The following is a 19,526-nucleotide window of genomic DNA, read 5'->3' as shown; positions in this document are numbered from 1 at the left end:
ATGCCACTGCCCACCCCCCAGCTGCGTCCACCCTGTGCTCTGCCACCCACTGCAAGGCAGGCAGAATGCCCAGCCCTACAAGGTCACAGCAACTCATGAACACAACGCTAAAAAGGCCTGTAAAAATCTTCTCTTATCGTTTTGGGAAGCCCCTTTACGGCTGACTGACCCATCTCCTTCTACAGCACACACAGAGGGGTGCATGCTACTTACCCTGGCGCCTGGGGGGCCTGCATCTCCTCTGTGCCCCTTGAAGCCCTGCAGAAGAGAGTGACATTAACAACAGCCAGATGCGTGGACCTTTGGGAAGGCCTTGGCTGAATGGTGCATGCACAGTGGGTGCCCTTAAAACCTCGCCAGTTTTGCCTTAGATTAACTGCCTGGTCAGCGTGGAATTGTATCCCGGGGAGGCACCATCCCGCTCCTTAGCAGCACAATGTACAGGGGAGTCTATGGTGGTGCAGCTGCTCTTCCTGGTGTGCCTGGCCCACAATGTGTAGGGGAAAGGGTGAGACCCTAGCCTCCCCTCTCCCCATCCCCAGGATGCACGACTGGAGCGCAGAGCCTGCATCCGTGAGCAGCCCTGGTGTGTGGGGCACCAGGAGGGCAGAAGGCTTCTTATATCGTGACCTCCAGGCAAAGGACCTGCATAATCTGGTCCAGGGAATTCTGGGGGCAAAAGATCCAGAAATGCCCTCTTTGATTTCTTGGATTATTTTTTATCCTTTATGCTGTGGAACTGCCTAGATGTCTCAGCAGGGCATGTCTTTTGTGCTAAGTGCTATGCACACACACAGGCAAAGGCCATCCCCACCCAAAGATTTTCCAGTGTAAAGGATAAGACAGTTTCTGGATTAAACCATCTGGTGTAGTACCTACCGGTAATCCTCTGGCCCCCTCTTGGCCTGGGAGCCCAGGTTCTCCTGGTTTGCCCTAATGGAAACAAGCACATTCAGATTGTGATATTGTTCTGTCATTGCCAGCATCTGCCTCATCATCATCCAAAAAGGGATTCTGCACTTTCCCATTAGTTGTCATGAGGGTTCTAGGGACGAGTCTTCACACGTGAATGCAATGGGGATGCTCCCCCAAAACCTGCATCAGAGTGCACACACAGGACATTCGGAACCCAGGCACCCTCCACCCATCTGTAAATCCACTCTTGCTTCGAGACATGTGGGCTTTGGAAGTTTAAGATGTCCCCTCACCTGTTGCCAGGTGTACCTGTCTGGACCAGATTTTCAAAACTAGGTGCACGCAGTTGCACGCTTATCTGATGCATACATATAAAAGGGGTATTTACACAGAGAAACTGGGCGCATGCAATTGTTTATGCACAACTGTGTGCATCTGACTCTGAAAAGTGGCTCATTCCACACAATACCTTAACACTGAGTATTTGTCCGTGTCCCGAGAAGGAAAGAGCTTGCCACATTCTGGCAAATCACAGGAAGAGGATGGGGGCAACAGATTCTGGAAGCGCATTCTCAGAGTAATATGCATATGCTAGGGGAATGCTATTTCCTGTCCACTTTATTAATCTAGCCCTTTGGCTGGAAAATTCCAGCTCAGGTCCTTTTCCTCCCTGTGCGTACAAGTTAAGAACAATGGGGGAAATCAAACACAAAACTGCCTATCCAAGAAGGGAGGAGAATTGTCACTCTGCAACCCAGCAAGTGCATTTCAGGGTGCATTTCCTACTCCCTTCCCTGCCCCACAAGCTGCAAAAACCGGCTCACTAGGTTGAGTATGACACAACAGACCTGGGTCTCTCCAGAATTTACAGGCGCACTACAGAGATGGCGACACTTTGAGCTACAGTTGTGAGTCCGAGCTCCAGGAGACATGCCCCTCTTAGCTCTGATTGAGCTAACGCACTACCCATGGAGTGTGCCTGCAGCAGCCTGAGTGGCTAGCCACCCTGATTACCTACCTGCTGAGCCCTAGGTGCGTACTCAGGGCAGCTGCCCCTCCTGCAGCTCATGACACTGCAGCCATGCTCGCCCCTCCTGCAGCTCATGACACTGCAGCTACTTGTCGTATTTTTAGCTATTCTTAGCATGGCAGCTTGGCTATGTGTCCTCGATCTGAAGATCACGCCCCCAGCTTACAGTGTACACATACCCTCAGAGAAAAGGGCCAGGTCTCCTTTCAAGGTGCTAAGATTTGCACATTAACAGATTGCTCAAGGCAGTTCAGTGGGAACTTGATGCATGTAAACAGACTCTCCTGAGTCCAAAAGCAATAGCCAGTTATGGGCTCTGAAAGCCTGACTCTAGCAGCTTGAAATGATGATGTTTACAACGCGAATCCTTACCGGTTCCCCGGGAGATCCAGGCTTGCCATCCTTGCCGTCAATGCCCTGTAAATGAAACATCCATTAGGGAGTCCGGGGGGCTATACAGAAGATGGGTACGTCTTTGTGAGTGTGAAGCTTGTGATGACTGCTCTGCTTGGTCACAGTGCATCATGTGATGCCCCCTTCTCACTTCCACACCTCAGCTATTTACAAACAACAGCTCTGTCCAGCCTCCGCGGTCTCTACTCCCACACTCTGCCAACACCACAGACTTCTTCCAGAATGGGAAGTACAGAGGAGTCAGATGCATGATGCTTCACCTTATCAGCATCCCTAACGCTGCTTAAAGATAGGGTCGTAAGGCCAGATACTCAGGTGGCGTAAATCAGCATCACTCCACTGACTACTCAATGAACTATGCTGATTTACACCAGAAGAAGATCTGGCCCATAGACATTAGAGATAGATAAGACTCACTAGATCAACACCGTTGCCAGATCAATGGGGTTTCAGATATTAAACTGAGCCTACAATTGTTCTTGAGCCAATACAAAGGGGGTCATTACATTCTGGATACTAGAACATAACAAAATCCCATCCCTTGTAGCAGTATGAACTGCAGACACAATTATCTGTGCCCACAGGCTTGGAGGCATTATCTCACATTGGTGCCCTCTATGGGAAGATCTCTGCCAGGGAAATAAGAGTCAGGCAAGAGGAACAGATGAATCCATTTTGGAAACTATCACTTGGCTGGAAGGTGCCCGACCCAGAACTCACACTATATGGAGCCCAGTGAATCTGGAGTTAACTTGACAATATAAATCTCACATCCACTCCAAGACAGCTCAGAAATGTCACTTGCTGTGTCCACATGCTTACAGGAAGTGTAACATATTGAATGAGAAATAGCAAGCAATTGTCCCTTACCTGAAGGCCAGGCAGTCCTGGTGGGCCCGGGGGACCTGCTGGGCCATCTTTACCCTGTAAAGAGACCATTGATGTGGCAATGTTCAGATAAGCTTTTCAGATGCTGCTTCACAAGGAAGAACACTTTGCAAACCTGGAGTTGGGAGGGGAAATGAACTACATGTCTCGAACGCATTCAAACTTCCATTCCCTTAGGGACCAAACTTTGCTTTGCTATATTCACAGTTATTGACACAAGAGGCCAAATTCAGCCTCCAAGATAAACAGATGCAACTCTCACGGACTTCAGTGGGAATTGCAGCCACTTAGGAGAAGGATGAATTTGGTCTCAAAAGTGTAAATTGGGAAGAAGCGGATAACAACATAGCAAGTCTCTGCCCAGCATTGAGCTATTGACATTAATATAAAAGCCAGTCAATGCACGTGTTATAGTCTGTATATATTAAATTGGTGGTTATGAAAGGTGTTTAGCTGACTGTCCCTGTGAATGAAATCCTCTGTTTATCCATGGGATTGTTCAGCACACAGGCTGTCACACACTGCTTCAACCTTGACTACCTGTTACGGCTGAAAGAAAAGCTCGGTCCTTGGCCTCTCCGCTAAGACTGCTAACTCATCTCACAACAGCCATCAGATGAGCAATTCTTGGTCACTACTGATGAAAGCTAGAGTTGAAGAAATGGCCAAGGGGCGACAGGCTCATTAGCAAACCCTGAGCAATCCAGTTCCAGAAATGCATCATAATTACACACAACTGCATTATTCTGACTCAACAGCCTGTGTTACTCCAAGATGCCTCCTCTCGGAAACAAGAGAGACATTGATTCATAACAAGGAATCTTCTGTTTCACTTTGCAATGAAGATCAACCAGATTCAAAAGATAAGATCAATCAGAACCAGATCAGATTCTCTCTCTCAGGGTATTTTATTGCCACCCATCACCTCAGTATCTGAGCACTTTCCTTGTACAACCGATAGCAATAACGAAATCCCTAGCAGGCCTTGTGGATTTGCTTGCACTTCACCCTTATTACCCAGCACTGTGTCAGCGGGTGATGATCCTGCTCGGAAATATTAAGTGTGTTTTGCTGATTCATTGTTGCATGTGGGTCACTACCTGTATGGATTTGAGAGAGGCAGTAGGTTCTCTCTTGAAATCCAGACCTAGTGTGTGGGCTGAGCAGGTCTGAGAGTAACCTTAGGAGATGACAAGCCTGAGTAGAAAGCTTGGACTGGATTCATGCGGTTTCATTTTAAGTTCCTTTGGTGATTACAACCAAACCCCGGGAAGGGAGTAGATTTATCCTGCTATAACTTATGTGGACTGAGTTTGGAGAAGAGTGGGGAAGCCACCTGCTCACTGAAGGGTTTTCCCATCACATCACAGCTGTATCAGGAATTCTAATTCTGGAAAGGTTGGATTGCACAGAAGTAAAGGAAACAAAGAGTTTCCAGCATGGCCTATTCAACATGAATAGCATTTTAGATAGCACTTGAGAGGCTTGGGGAAATCATCATGTTTGCATCAGTTCAGCCTCACTTTAAAGAAGCTAACACTGTGGCCCATGGCTTACTATATCCCCTGGCATTCCTGGGGGTCCTGCAGGTCCTGGTTTGCCATCTGGTCCCTAAATAAAACAAAGCAGAAAGAATATGAATTGCTTGTTCATAGTGTATCCCTGTCAACACAGTCAGTATCACAGCTGGCAACACTACCGTTTTCTTTCATTCATTCACATTAATTCATCACAGAAAAGCAGTCACCAACCTCTGTACGTAATTGGCCTCCCAAGCCATACATTGTCAGACATTTTAGATTGTTTGCCATTCCAGAAAATATACAGTAATTAGAAAAACTATTGTGCCCAAATGAACTCCAAGAAGAATAGAACTGCTGGGAGAAATATCTCAGAGCACACACTGCAGAAGGCAAATCTTGCAATCATTCGTCAACGTGGACAGAACAAGACACCGTGGGCATAGGTTGCAGCAAGAAAAATGTAGGTTAAATATTATGAGAAACTTTATGAATTATAAAGTCTTTGGCAACAAGGCAAGCTGCTCAGGTGGGCTATGGAATCATCATACCTATGGCCCTACCAAATTCACGGTATTTATGGTCAATTTCACAGCCAAATGATTTCAAAATTGGTAAATTTCATGTTTTCAAGATGTTTAAATCTGAAATTTCATGGTGTTGTAACCGTGGGCGTCCTGATCCAAGAGGGGATTGTGGGGGGAGGTCGCAAACCGGTGGTACGGGGGTCATGGGATTGCCACCCTCACTTCTGTGCTGCCTTCAGAGGGGGTGTGGAGCTATCTGCAGCTGAGAGAGATACACAAGAGCAGCCCTGCAGGGAAAGAACAAGTCCCAGCCCTGCCCGGACTAGCAGCGAGGAGCCCCCTGCTGGGGCGCTCCCAGCAGCAATGGGAAGATCGGATCCAAATCCACAAGCCTCCTCCAGCTGCAGGAACCTCTGGGGCTGCTGCCCAGTCCCAGAGCGTGCTGTGGCAGCGGGAGGCACCTGGAGGTGGGTCTGGTCTCACCCCTCCCCCAGAGCAGCTGTGCAGGAGACGGACAAGTCCTGTCGGTCCCCAGCCCAGCCAGAGCTAGGAGCCCCCTTTGCTGGGATGCTCCTAGGAACAAGAGGACATCAGATTTCACGGGGCAGGGGTTATTTCACGGTCTGTGACATGTTTTTCTCGGCCGCGAAATTGGTAGGGCCCTAATCATAACTTGAATAAGCAAAGAGACTAGATAGCCTGGTTTAGAGGTTGTAAATCAATCGTGTCAATAGGCAAGCAAATGAATGTTTGCCTATTGACAGGATTGATTGCACCCACTCCAGCTACCATCCCAACCCAACAGTTCTATGATTCCGGGCCGGACCCACCGAGCCCTTTCTGGTGGTGCTGATGTCACAATGGCAAAGCAATGGTGCAATATAAATTCTGCTATGGTCAGATTGCTGCTGACACGGGGATTAGAGGGGGGTTGCAAACAGTTAGGAGGGCTAGGGTCAAACTGCAAAGGGATCTGGCCAGGTTAAGCCAGGGTGGCTTCAAGGGAGGTTTGTCAGAGTCCTACGATCAGGGAAAAGAGAGAACTCTTGAGAGACGTAAGTGGCTGCACACAATGCACTCAAGCAAAGCAATTTTAGCCATGTCTCTTTAACACCATCCTAATATGCTTTTGTCATGTAAAGAAGCACCGTTGCTAATGTGGAGAATGGGGAACCAGAAAGGGTGACGGGCGATAGCCGGGGGAACAATCCTATCTGAAGAAGTCCACAACATGAGAAAACTTGAGAAACCCTTGTCTAAGATCCTTGTGTGGCATTTAACTCGTCAACGAGCCAAACGTTTTCCCTTTTGACCTTCGCTATTTCTAAAGCCAACTGTCAGCCTCATCTACTACATGGGAAGCACTCATATTTTTTACCATGTGGGCTCAGTGAAAAAAATGCCATGCCCATTGCCTTTCCTATAAAGGAAGCAACCAAAGTTGAGCATAAATTTATGCACGTGAGGCAAAGCAATGGCTGCAAGATGCGTTAAGTAGCAAGTGTCAGGATTGTGGGTCTCTTTAATGCTCCAGGGTCTATTACGAACCCACTGGGAAACTTAAAAGACATGGCACAGACATGGGTGGAGGTGGCATATGTAGTCTGTGGCATATGTAGTCTGCAGCTACACTTATTAGTGAGACACACACACATGCAGCATGATGATCCACTTCTCAATATGGGGCGGGGGGGGGGAAGGAGGAGGAAAACTTACAGCGGGGCCTGGGTTTCCAGGAGGTCCCGAGAAGCCAGGCATTCCAGGGTGACCCTGCAGAATCACAAAACAACTATTAGATTAGTCTCAATCCCTTCTTAGAATCATAGAATCCTAGACAATCAGGACTGGAAGGGACCTCAGAAGGTCATCTAGTTCGACCCCCTGCTCAAAGCAGGACCTAAACCCCAACTAAATCATTCTTCACTCTTCAGTGACCTCCCCCAGATATTAGGTCAATAAATGGCAGTCATAAGGAAGCTGTGATATAACAGTGAAACGAGTGAACACACAGAAGGGTTGGTCCTCAGGAAATAAGCTATCCTGGGATTACAAACTGAAGCCTAGGCTTGCAAAGCATGCACTTTTATGCTGTAGCTAAGGTCTTTAATACACATAGGCTTTGGAGACTGAATAACTCGTCAAGAAACGTAACAGCAGGCTTGGCATGAGTTGCATATTTTGTATGCAAAGGAAATATTCACTGAGCAATTCTCGCAGTGTTAGCAGTCAGTCGAGAAAGAAGCACAGTTATGTTGCGGATGTACTTTCCCTAAGGCATCTGCTGTTCTATGCGTAGAGGGGCCGGGAGAGGAAGACCGAAAGGCCAAGGCAGAAGGGTGTGCAAAATGAGAGCTGGGCAAAATGTTTAACTTGAAACTTACCGGATTTTGGGGCTTCGTTACTGGACCAAAAACCTGGCCCACTTTCAGTGTAAGGTTCATGAAACCTATGGCAAACCTGGGCTTGATTTTGGCCACCATTTGCGTAATTCCCCTCTGTTCCTGCGGGATCCCTGTTCCTTTGGAAAATCCCCAAGTTTCTCCTTCAGACAAGACAGCGGCCTCTCCTTAACTGCTTACCTGTTGCTTACCTCTTTGGATAAGCAGTTTGGGTAGCTAGGGACTCCCTCATAGCATGAACAGCCTGGGGTTTTTCAGGTGCCAGATGAGAGAGAACCGCAACAGTCTAGCAGCATGGTGCTAGCCTTCCGCATCCCAATTCTGAAAAGGCTGCCCACCCCCCATGTCTCACCTGTGCACTAGCCAGGGAAGGAGGCCAAATGCTCAGCCCTTAAAAACCAACAAGGGGCGAAGCAGCCAACTGGACGCCTCCTGGAGATACCAGAGGTGGTGGTGATGGTGGTGGGAATAAAGGCCACGTGGCGGCCTACAGACACTCCACAGAAAATGATGATGGTGGCAGGGAGGAGGGGTTTTAAATGGAGGGCATCCTGATGAGGACGGTCCCAGCCCAAGTCTTCTTACCCGCCCCCTCTGGGAGTTAGGGGTGCTGAGGATCTTTGCCTCTCTCCCCAGTGAGGCCAGGGTAGATGTCTCCAGGGAGGGAGTCACGGTTATATCCTATACGCATATTCCAGTTGCATGACTTGGGAAGCACACTCTTTTACCTGTCCTCCTTTTGGTCCAGTGTCCCCAGATGTCCCACGGTCTCCTTTAGTGCCCTGATAACAAACAAAGCCATTGAGAGCTACTAAGGTTTATGACATTCCCAGCTGTAGGCTCCACTTCAGCAAAGCACTTTAGCGTATGCTTAACTTTAAGCATGCATTTAAGTCTCATTGACTCCAATGGGACTTACATATGTGCTTAAAGATAAGCACTTGCTTAAGTGCTTTGTTGAATTGGGGTCTCACGGTCCACCTAACCCACATTTATTTGCCCACACCCCAGAAAAATTTAACAAAACATTGTATGGAAACTACTCAGATTGTGGAGCCCAAAATATGACTTTACCAACATCCCAGCTTATGACTAAATTGCTGGGTGTAGAATTTACAATGTCCCCAACACATAGCATTGTTCATATATAACAACGGTTAGGCAAGTGGGGGAAACCAGTCTGCTGTTTAAAATATGTCTGGATGTATGCCATTGAGAGGAGCAGGAAGGGACTGACTGAGAAAGGACCTGCAGTTCCACTGATCTATACTCTGGGGAGTTCTTGGTGTTTCTACCCCAGAGTGTACCATGCTAGGCTTTCAGAAGAGCAGCACACTCTGGACTTTAAATCCTGGGGAAGCCCTACCGTGCATTTTGGAAGGAGTCCCAACAGACCAGCTGGCTATCTTATGGAGTTACTCTCTGTCTGTTATTTTATTTGAGCACCTGCAGACTGTGGGTATGTGCATATATGAACTGAATGCAAACTGGGATATTGACCACCTATTAGATTTAAGGTTGTTCATGTTCATACGGACAATTCAAATCTTATACCATTTTAGTCAAATGCTGAGTCTTCCCACTCCAGTCTTCCCTCACACTGCATGACTGAACAGCAGAGAATGGTTATTTCTCAGACTGCTGAGTGTTCACAGCAATTACCTATAACACATACATCTATTTGGGTTACTAGCGGTTTTCTGAGTTTTCTCTCAGAATGTTCTCCCATCTTAACCGCCTGCACTTTTGCTTTTGGTCCTTTATTGCCCTTTCTGTACTTTTCATGGCAAGAAGTAAAATCAGTTTTCTGAATCAGTATAACTCCTTGTTCATTGTAATAACTGCAAATAAAAAGAAATTAAAATAGCAGACACTGCTTGCGACTGGAACCAAGTGCTGGAAGGCAGGTAAGTCTAGGGGGAAACTCCTTATCTCTATTGCAATTGATTTGTTTTGGTTTGTTTCACATTAGGCCATTGTAAATGTTCCAACCGTAACTAAGCACTGACTTTCTGAGCAAACTGATCATGGAGGTTACACAAGGCCAGAGCGCTAAATGTTAAATTACTAGAATCCTTCAGGCATTGCTCGGTGTTTGTCAATAACCCTTGAATATGAGGTTGAGACGTGGTAAATAGCGAAAAGGATAAGCCCTTCTTTCAATGTGTTTCCAAGTAATACTGGGTGCTACAAACTGTGGCCATTTAAAGGAGACTGACAGTTCAGTGCATTGTCAGTGTAGCCCCAGCATACCAAACCATTCATTACATCAAAACCATTCAAGCAAGGAATTTTTCAAGCAGAAAGGAAGGTGCAGGATTTCCAGGGCTGGGGCTCTCCCTCCTGCCTCAGGTGAGCGGATCCAAATTGATAGTAAGGCACCCATCCTGCAGTCTTTGCCTGCACAACGCTCCCATTGAGACCGAATTCTGTGTGGAGGATCAAAACCTAACTGGTCTTTGCAAACAGAGAGACGGGGGGTGCTAGATACTATGTTACACTGCTGGGCTGCATATGGGAAAGCTGTGTGATTCAGGGATGAAATTCAGAAAGGTAGCACAGGGCCTGTCTCCCACTCAAGTCCCACATAAGTTCTCCCCCTCTGCATTCTGATTCAGCCTTTGCTCTACATAAGACTGGAGTCGATCCAGGTGATGTTAATTGAGGAGAATTACTGACCTTTGGACCATCCAACCCTGGAGGTCCTGGGAGACCCTGGGGTCCAGGATCGCCCTACAATAAAGAGGAAAGAGCACTCAATCACACTAATTACTTACAAAATCAGAAAAACACAGTAAGTGATCAGCCACCCATCATGTGCAGAACCAGTAGTTGCAAGGATAAACTTTCAATTCTGCAGCCTAACACAGTTAGGACTCAGTCCAGCTTTCCTGGATGCTCTGAGCCTGTGTGACAAGCTCCTTATTACATATATACAGCAACAGAGGGACCCATGAACACCAAAATGTCTTCTTATTCAAAAGCTGGCTCTTATTCGAAAGACACGCCAGCCACTAGAGGGAGACATACTCATACTCAGGTAGCAAATGTAGTACATATGCACACTGGTGCTAACCCTGGTCAGTACTGGGATGGGAGACTTCCAAAAAAAAAAAAAGTCGGTGGGATGCAGAGAGTGGTACAGGGATTCAGTCAATGGGACGCTATCCTCTGCATTTGTACAGAACCACTGCCCCAGCACAGTGCCAAGGGGCTCTGTGCTGCCAGAAGTGCTTTGTTTTGGCTAAAATATACAACCACAGTCACGGCTGCTTGTGGCAATTAAACAACCCAGGCCGCTTTCTACAAAAATAAGTGGTTTCTCGGCTGAATTGGAGGGAAACACATTGTGCCTCCCCAGCTAAAGCTGGATATAGCACCTCTCACGTCCTGTCTTACACTATTCCTGTGTTCCTCTCCAATACAGCAGCCCTTCAATGGCCAGGAGGAGTGACTCCCACACGTTTTAAGTGCTTTGGGGTGAGAGGCACTCTGTAAACGGAAGATCTGAAATGACACGAGATGTGCAGAAGCACAATGGACGCACAAAGGCTACCAGTAACTCCACTGACTTCTATGCCAATTTATGTATAATATGCAAACTGATGGAGAGGGAGAGGGAGCCACGTAGGCCTTGGAGGGAGGACGGGAGAAGGACCTGAGAATCAGGGCACAGGGATGGTTAGAGATGCGGGTTCTTATGGGGTATTGGACATGGCATGTGTGGATTTAGAGTGGAGTCCCACGATTGTTCCTCCCCCATTTAGATCCCTACATATTAGGGATCCAGTTCTGCAACCCTTATTCTCAGCGAGTATCATGTATTTACAGGCCCCCACCCTCCCCCTTTTCAAGCCCCTCCTTAAAAATCACTCCCTCGCCCCTTCCCACAGGCTGTCTCCTGACAAACAGAAAATCCATCCAGCTGTCCCTGAGCTACTAAAACTGTACTCCTCTCCTCTGCTCAGCCCCCCTGGTTTGGTTGTTTCTCATAATCTTCTCTTCCTTTGTGTGTAGCCTCTTCTCTTTGTCTGCAGGCGCCTGGCTGAAACATCCTCTCTGGTTTTAGCAGGCTCTCCCGTTGGATGTATAGGAGGTGCAGGGCAAGAGGGATGGCTGGCTCCTGTATTCTAGGCTGCTCTCAGGGCAGGAGCAAGCCCCAACATAAAGCAGATTCCTAAATTGTTGGAGGGTGGAGTTCTCCATCCACTCCCCCAGCCCCATCACCCTTCCATCTGTCCCCTCCTCCTCCTAAGCTCCTTCAGGCTACCAGAGCAGGGTAAAGGGGCTGTAACAGGAGCTGGGCTTCAGACCTGTCTATGAAGCACGTAGTGCATTGCTCTTACTGTGACTATAAATACAGGCATATTAAAATAAGGCTAAAAACAGTTATCAAAGAGATCCTGAAGCACGAACCTTATTGCAGTTCTCTTACCATTTTCCCATTCAGGCCATCTCTACCCGGAGGTCCTTGGGCACCTCTATCCCCCTTGAAGCCTGGCACTCCAGGGAGCCCCGGGGGGCCAGGTGGGCAGTCGTTACACACATCCTAAAAGAGACAAGGTAACACTGAGAAGAGCATTAGGGATGAGACTGAGGCTCCCTTCCAGTCCCACAGTCACTCGGTGTGACTTTAGCAAGGCGGTGCTATGGGCGTACCCACTCGGTCTGTGCTCCACTCAAATCAGGGGTAGGCCACAGAACTGTTGTGGCACCTGAGTAGTTCATAACTCACTATCAAAGCCAGGCTCACAGAATGGGGGGAAAGGCCTATTCTGATGGGGAGAGAGAGAGGAGAAACGTGAAGCAGGAACACACACAAACTATTGTTTCTTCTTCACTTACAGATTCCAAACAGTGTCTTATCCAGCCTCCAAAGCTTGGCTGGGTCAGTGCTTGGAGGGCAGCTGTCCAGGGAAAACCCAGGAGCTGCAGGGAGTTGGGAGCGGCTCCTATTCTGTTCTCTATAGGTTCTTATACCACGCTGGTCACCATAGTATCTGAGCGCCTTCCAGTAGTGCATTGAGTGATATGACTACACATCTGTCACGTGTTGTTTGCTCTCTCATGCAGTGTGGAGTTTTTAACATATAAACCTGTTGCTATGTGTTTATGTTAGAGAAGGCAGGTTAAAGAAAGGTGCCTTGCACTTTTAGCGGAATGTGGTGAGGTTTTTGATGGTCCTTAATTTTGGGGGAGAGTTCATGCTATAGTCTTCCCACCCCTAGAGAAAGCAGGATAGTCAGTACTGAGCCTATGTTCAGCAGAGTGGTGGCAGGCACTGTGGAATAACAGAGAAGTGAAGCGCTGCCCACTTGTGGTCATGAAAGATCTCTTGGCATTTGTTGCAAAAGCAGATGTGTGCTACAGTGCCCTGGCCAAATTCATCATGGGGAATTACGCTCTGTCTCCCTCAACTGTCCTTTGAAGTGTCAGCTCACTACATTATTCTTTATTTCAAAAAACACCCAGCAAGCATACAGAATTCCAAGCATTTCTGCCTGAGGGTCGGCCTTGTTTCAGTGGTGGGTGAAGTGAGCCCAGTATACAGAGAGGCAGTGCAGTCCAGTGGATAGGCCAGGAGGGCTAGGTTCTATCCCCAGCTGTGCCAGGGATCTGTTGTATGACCTGGGCAATGCACGTTGACTCTCTTTTCCCTGCTATTGCTTGGGTGTCTGTCTGACTTAGAATATAGGCACTTTAGACCGGGGTCTGCTTCCTACTTTGTGTGTGTATGGCCCCTAGAACAATGGGGCTCTGAGCTCAGCTGGGGTCTCCAGGGGTTACCGTAATACAAAACATCTTCATACAGTGCACTCTCTGTAAAGATATTTGGGGTCTTTTGAGAAGAGATGCTGTGTGAATACAAGGTTTCATCTCAAGGTAGTAACTCGAGAGGGCTGCTCTTTTCAGCTCTAAGAAGGAGGCCAGTTAGCAGTTCATTTCTCAGTGCCTCTTAATCAATAGGTAAAGATTTCTTGCCAGGTCCCTAGACTGCTTAAAAATCTCTCTACTGTGCCCATGGCCATCAGCAAAGATTTAGCAGCTGCTCAGTGTCAAATACTGAATCATTTCCCATGAAATCATCTTCATGGACAGCAAAAGCCAACCTACAAACCAACATTTTCAAATGTGGGTGCTTAATGGTAGGCACATACATCCCCAGTTAGATACCTCATGCAAACGTAGACTGATTTTCAAAAGGCACTGAGCACCTACAGCTCAAACTGACTTAAGCAGGAGACATAGGTGCTCAGCATTTTTAAAAATTGGGCCCCTTTATTTCATAGAATATCAGGGTTGGAAGGGACCGCAGGAAGTCATCTAGTCCAATCCCCTGCTCAAAGCAGGACCAATCCCCAATTTTTGCCCCTGATCCCTAAATGGCCCCCTCAGCTCACAACCCTGGGTTTAGCAGGCCAGTGCTCAAACCACTGAGCTATCCCTTCCCCCATTTAGATGCTTTCAGTGGCGTTTAAAGCCTATCTTTAGGGAATTATGCTTGAAAATATTTGATGCCAGCGCTTCAGAGGGACAGTTCAGGCCCCACTAAAAGTTAGAGCAGCAACCTCGGGGCTGCTCTAACTTACACCAGCTTGTAAGGGCCCTTTGTAGGTCATTACACTGGTGGAGATTACTGGAGCGTATCTAACTCTGGCCATGCCCCCTTTGCGCTCTAACATGTCCCCAGTGGCACCAGCTGACAATGTGACTACGAACTGCAAATTGCTTGCAAATCTGGCTGTTTAGAATATTCAGATGCACATCTGGCACTGACAGTTCAGACATATCTCTGTAACGCAGCATCAGTCATCAAGTTAAAAGCAAAAAACAATCTCATTACAAAGGCAATTTCAGCCTGTACCTTGACTAAGAGATTTATGTCCTCAGGAGAAAGCAGGGAGGAGGCACCCTGTGGAAAGAGAAATCTGTTTAATACAAATTTAAAAAGTAGTTTTATAAAATGAGACACTGAAGGTAAATTTGCATGAAAATTCCCCGTGGTATGGTACTGATTTTCTTTGTACTCTCTGGTGCTCATTGAGTCAAATATGTCTTTGTCAATGGCATTCTACGTTTATTCCAGAATATAGAGAGGGACTGGGCAGTGCATGTGTAGAAGATACAGATTCTGGCATTAGTTTTTATATGCAAATACTAAGAGAATGTTGTAACGAGCTTTTGCTTTCATTTACATATAACATATTCAATTATTTTTACATTGAGCCAAACCTACCACAGATGCTGCTACCATAATCACTCTTCGCTCTTAGTTCTTGTAGCTGTTCTTCCAATTAGAACAGTAATCAAGCGACATTTAACTGTCACTGTGAAGGATGGGGTATATGGAGGTACTGATATAAAAGGGAGACGAGCAGAATTGTTTGGCATTTAATCTAAAAGTGAAATGACCTACTGGCTTTCCAGGAGGTCCTCTGTCCCCAGGGTTTCCAGGTAAACCCTATGGACAAGGGAAAGAAAAATCTATTAGATTAACACAATAAGACCTTTATTCTATTCCCAGTCCTCAGACACACATACTCACACCATCCCAGGACACTGCTCATTTGTGCATACTGTCACACAACCCTGCCAGTGTTGGGACAATCACACACACTTCTACAAGAACTACTACTGTATCTCAATGTTGGTAACATTTAGAATCTACCTCTCTCCATCCACCTCCATCTCTGACTCACTCACTCTCACTACCCATCCTACCATACTCTGGTGTCACTCTTAATTCCACTTGAGTTACCCCCTGGGCAAATCTGGGTCATCATGTTTTCATGGTCACTTAAGGCACAGGTAATACTTGGTCAAGCTGCAGCAGTTTCAAGGAGAGATGAATGAAGCACTCAAGACTGAGCCCAACTGGAACATTTCAAACTAAGGCCCCCGATCCTGCATCTGAAACTGCAAGATTGGGCCCTGGCAGTTGGTTGCAGCACCGTTGAGTCATCGTTTGTTGGAGGAGTTTGATATGAGTTTTCAGAGACGGGTGTGTGATAGAGATAGATTGAGATGGACAATTGGCAAGGCACCACTAATATGTCAAATACCTGAGGTCTGGGCCTGGAAGGGAAAGGAAGAAGTTCTATAACATGGAAAGGGATATGCAGGAAGTGCCTCCTGAAGGGCCAGAATCTGGCAGCATTTGAGATCCTCACCCTTGGGGTGCCTGCCACTGCCCCCCCCCCTTACTTATCAGTCAGGCCTACATTTGTGTGGAGAAGTGTTCCACAGAAATGTAGGCTGGTTCATTTCAGGCAATTGCAGACCCGGGACATTTGGCTGTGTGAAATCTGGCAACATGACTGTTCTCTCAGCAAGCACAGATCTGAGATGGACATTTTCCAACTTGAGCATGGAAAGCAAGTTCTCTGAGGAGAGGCAGGGCATGGAGGGGCCTGGTCCCTCACCATCCGTCAGCAGAGCTGGTGGGCTGCAGAGGGGAAGGCACACAGCACTCTCCTAGAGCGTGGCCCCGTGGGCACGCTCGCTCTGGGTGCCTTGCAGCACAATGCTTCCTGCCATCCCCAGTTCGGTCAGGGCTGCTCTGTGAGGCACCACTGCGTCCTGTGGAAAGGTCCTGTCCTTTTCCATTGCACACTCCTGGTCTCCACTGCTGTGTATGTTCTGGAGTGACATCAGACTGTATCGGTGATCGCCCCGCGAGAGACATCTGGCCTCAGCTGGGGTGGAAGAAATCAGAAGAAATTTCAGTTGCTCTTTTCCTGTGTCTGCATTAACACTGGCGTCCAAAGAAGGGCCCTTCTGAGGCCTCTTGTCTTGCTCACGCTTATGAATATGAAACCGTGGTAATGAATTTCAGTGGGGAACAGCTGCGGTTCCCAAGGAACTGCAACTTCATTGACTGAGACGTGTGTGAAGGAGAAACTTGTCTTATAATTACTCTTTGGGGAACTCGGGAGATGCTGGCAAGACGGCACGTTGCTTCTTACACTTTGCTTCCTTGAGACAGGCAAAAATCCTGCGATTAAAAGACTGTAGATACTCCTGGAAGACTAAGGTGCTTTACCTTTCAGTTAACTTTACTTCCCTCCTTTAGCCAAGGCTAGCTTTCTCTCTCCCAGGGGGAGCAGGGTGATGGCTGCAGGGGTGGTCAGTGCTCCCAGAGAGCTAGGCGCACTCCACAAGAGAGTACCAGCACTGAGAGAATCTCTGGGTCCCCCAGAAGTAAGGGAAAGTAGGAGAGAATTCATCCCCTCTTCCTCATGGTGGGGTGAGGAGAGCGGGACCACACCTAGAGAAACCCAAGTGTGCAGGAAGAAAATGAGATGTTCCTCTCCAAATCCCCAGGAGGAAGAGAGAAGAGATCCATTCAGAGTCACAGGATGTCTCTTTGGGCCTACCAGGGAACTTCAATGGAGCTACACCCAATGATTGTTACATCAGCCCTTCAATTTTCTGAAGCCATGGCATATATGTTTATGGGTCTAGAGATCCTGGGATTGATTTGGGGTCCTACAATGTCACAACACCATGTTAGAGTGACCAGATCGCAAGAGTGAAATATCAGGACATATTGGGTGAGCGGGCGGGGGGGAGCCACAGGTGCACAGCCCCGACCGGAGCCATGAGAGGGGGCGCACAGCCCTAGGAAGCTGCAAGAGGGGTGTACGGCCCCTGCTGCAGCCCAAACCACAAGCCACGGGGCAAGGACTCAAGGCCCCAGCTCCAGCCCCCAGCAGAAGCCACGAGGCCAGAAGCACAAGGCTCCAGCTCCAGCCCCAGGCTGAAGCCACCGGACAGGGGCTCAGGATCCTGGTTGCAAAGTCAAACCCAGTTACAGGCAGGGGCGCGAGGGGCCCCAATTCTAGCTCTGGCTCCAGCCCCAGCCGCAGTCACAGAGGGGAGGCCCCCAGTCCCAGCTTCAGCGTTACACCTGAAAACAACCTGAAAAACCATAATTGCCTGTAGATAACAGGTCACAGTCGGGTTTAATGGGACATTCCCAATCGACTAATTTTCTATTTCACTCCCAAATTTAAAATGTCACCTGAATATCAGGACAACTGGCGTCCCGACTGCACAGCGAGCAGATGTCCGCCGCCAGGTGCAATCCCTGCTTGCCAACGTGGGTGAGTGAGCTGGGCAGCAGCTCAGCAGTGTGCAGCCCCGGCCTGCCCTGGGGAGAATCAGCATGTGCAGAAGCAGGTGCCTCTTTCCTTGGCTCTGCCATGGGCTAGGTGGACCAGTCTGCACACACTCTGCTGGACTCAGCCCAGCTGACACTCACCTCGGGGACCTGCCGGCCTCTTCCCAGGAGCCGCCCCAGGTAAGCACTGCCGGGACCCACCTGTGCACCCCCTCCCACCCCTTCAGTTGAGGAGGTGAGCAGCGGGAAGGGCAGGGCCGGCCAGGGGCAATGGGGTACACTGGTCCGCCCGGCGTGCTACCAGCGTGCCCCTTCCTGTCGGGGGTGGGCCCATGCTGCTCCACACAGCTCGCCTGCCCAGCACCCCCCGGATCCACTATGCCCTGCACCCCCTGAACCCACTGTGCCCAGAGCCCCCCCGCCCCCCCCACACACATTTCCTCCACAAATGCACACTGTTGTGCACACCACCACCCCTGCCCAGCGTCCCCCCGCCCACAGCCCCACCACAGCTGCCCAACACCCCACACAGAACCCCCCACTCGCTAGTTTCCCAATACACACTGATTTCTCCTCCCTCCCTCCCTCCCTCCCAGTGCCCTTCCCCACAGCCCCACCACCACAACTAAACAATACCCCACACAGACTCCCACTGCCCAATGCCCTGACACACACAGATCTCCCCCACTGCCCAGCACCCCCAACAGTCCCCCACTGCCTAGCACCCCAAAACACACAAACCTCCCCCACTGCCCAGCGCCCTCCACACCCTCACAGCCCAGCACCCCCCACCCTGACACTCACTCCACCACACCCTGCCCCCTTCCCTGGCCGCGCTCACCAGCCCTGCTGGGAGGTCTCTGGCTCCTAGGGTCAGAGCGGTGAGGGGGGTCTCCAGACGCTCCACGTGCTGCACCCGCCACGAGCGTGAGCTCCATGACTCCCATTGGCTGGGAAAAGCGCCAATGGGAACTGTCGGAGCCAAGGGGCTTGCAGGCGCTGGCAACGCGCACAGAGCCCCTTGCCTCCCTGCCCCAACCCTAAGAGCCAGAGGGACCTGCAGGGGAGGGCGAGGTGGGGAGCCCCGGCGGTGCTTACCTGGGGTGGCTCCCGGGAAGCATCCAGCAGGGCCCTCTGGCTCGTAGGGTTGGGTCAGGTCGGGTTGGGTGGGGTGGGGGGGCCGAGGGCTCTCTGCCCGCTGCCAGTGCCTGCAAGCTCTGATTGGGCAGTAGGGAGCCGGTGCAGCACGCGGAGACCCCCTCCACCTCTGTGCCTAGGGGCCACCCGCATTGCAGGCTCCTGCTGGTGGGTGGATGCTGGGAGCTGCCCCAGGAAGCGCTGCCAGCCCCAGGACTTTGGTGCGCGCAGTAACTCATGGTGAGCAGTCCCCACTATTGGGACAAAGGGCGTCCCGACCAATGTGTAGTCAGGACGCGGGACAAATGTCTTAAAATTGGGACTGTCCCGATAATATCGGGACGTCTGGTCACCCTACACCTTGTAGAGAAGGAGAGTTACATGAAGGTGCCAGCTCTTCATGTCCCAATATTATGTCAGCCAGTGATGATGCAGTGTCACCCCCTTTAAGCATATCCAGTGCCCCTTTCCCCCTTCCCCCAAGGACTGGTTCCTAGAGCTCAGCACTTGCTGATCAGCAAAGAGCTTCCTCCTCCTTCCCGGGAGCAGTGTTTGTGACACAGCAAGTGTCCA

At 49.3% G+C, this 19,526-nt stretch overlaps 1 protein-coding gene across 1 annotated transcript in view; it reads right to left on the bottom strand.

The window, feature by feature from the left end:
* LOC140906332 (uncharacterized) overlaps nucleotides 1-19,526 on the bottom strand; it is an 87,683-nt gene that overhangs the window by 28,495 nt on the left and 39,662 nt on the right. The window contains exons 17-27 of the mRNA XM_073330057.2: nucleotides 15,111-15,155; nucleotides 14,559-14,606; nucleotides 12,129-12,242; nucleotides 10,373-10,426; nucleotides 8,422-8,475; nucleotides 7,011-7,064; nucleotides 4,805-4,858; nucleotides 3,230-3,283; nucleotides 2,318-2,362; nucleotides 880-933; nucleotides 214-258 (exon numbers count right to left, since the gene is read on the bottom strand). Of these exons, the coding sequence (XP_073186158.2) occupies nucleotides 214-258; nucleotides 880-933; nucleotides 2,318-2,362; nucleotides 3,230-3,283; nucleotides 4,805-4,858; nucleotides 7,011-7,064; nucleotides 8,422-8,475; nucleotides 10,373-10,426; nucleotides 12,129-12,242; nucleotides 14,559-14,606; nucleotides 15,111-15,155 (621 nt within the window). The remainder of the gene's footprint in view (nucleotides 1-213; nucleotides 259-879; nucleotides 934-2,317; nucleotides 2,363-3,229; nucleotides 3,284-4,804; nucleotides 4,859-7,010; nucleotides 7,065-8,421; nucleotides 8,476-10,372; nucleotides 10,427-12,128; nucleotides 12,243-14,558; nucleotides 14,607-15,110; nucleotides 15,156-19,526) is intronic.

This window comes from Lepidochelys kempii, chromosome 2 (genome assembly GCF_965140285.1).
Source record: "Lepidochelys kempii isolate rLepKem1 chromosome 2, rLepKem1.hap1, whole genome shotgun sequence".
Classification (NCBI taxonomy): Eukaryota; Metazoa; Chordata; order Testudines; family Cheloniidae; genus Lepidochelys; species Lepidochelys kempii.
This window is presented reverse-complemented; position numbering and strand designations above follow the sequence as displayed.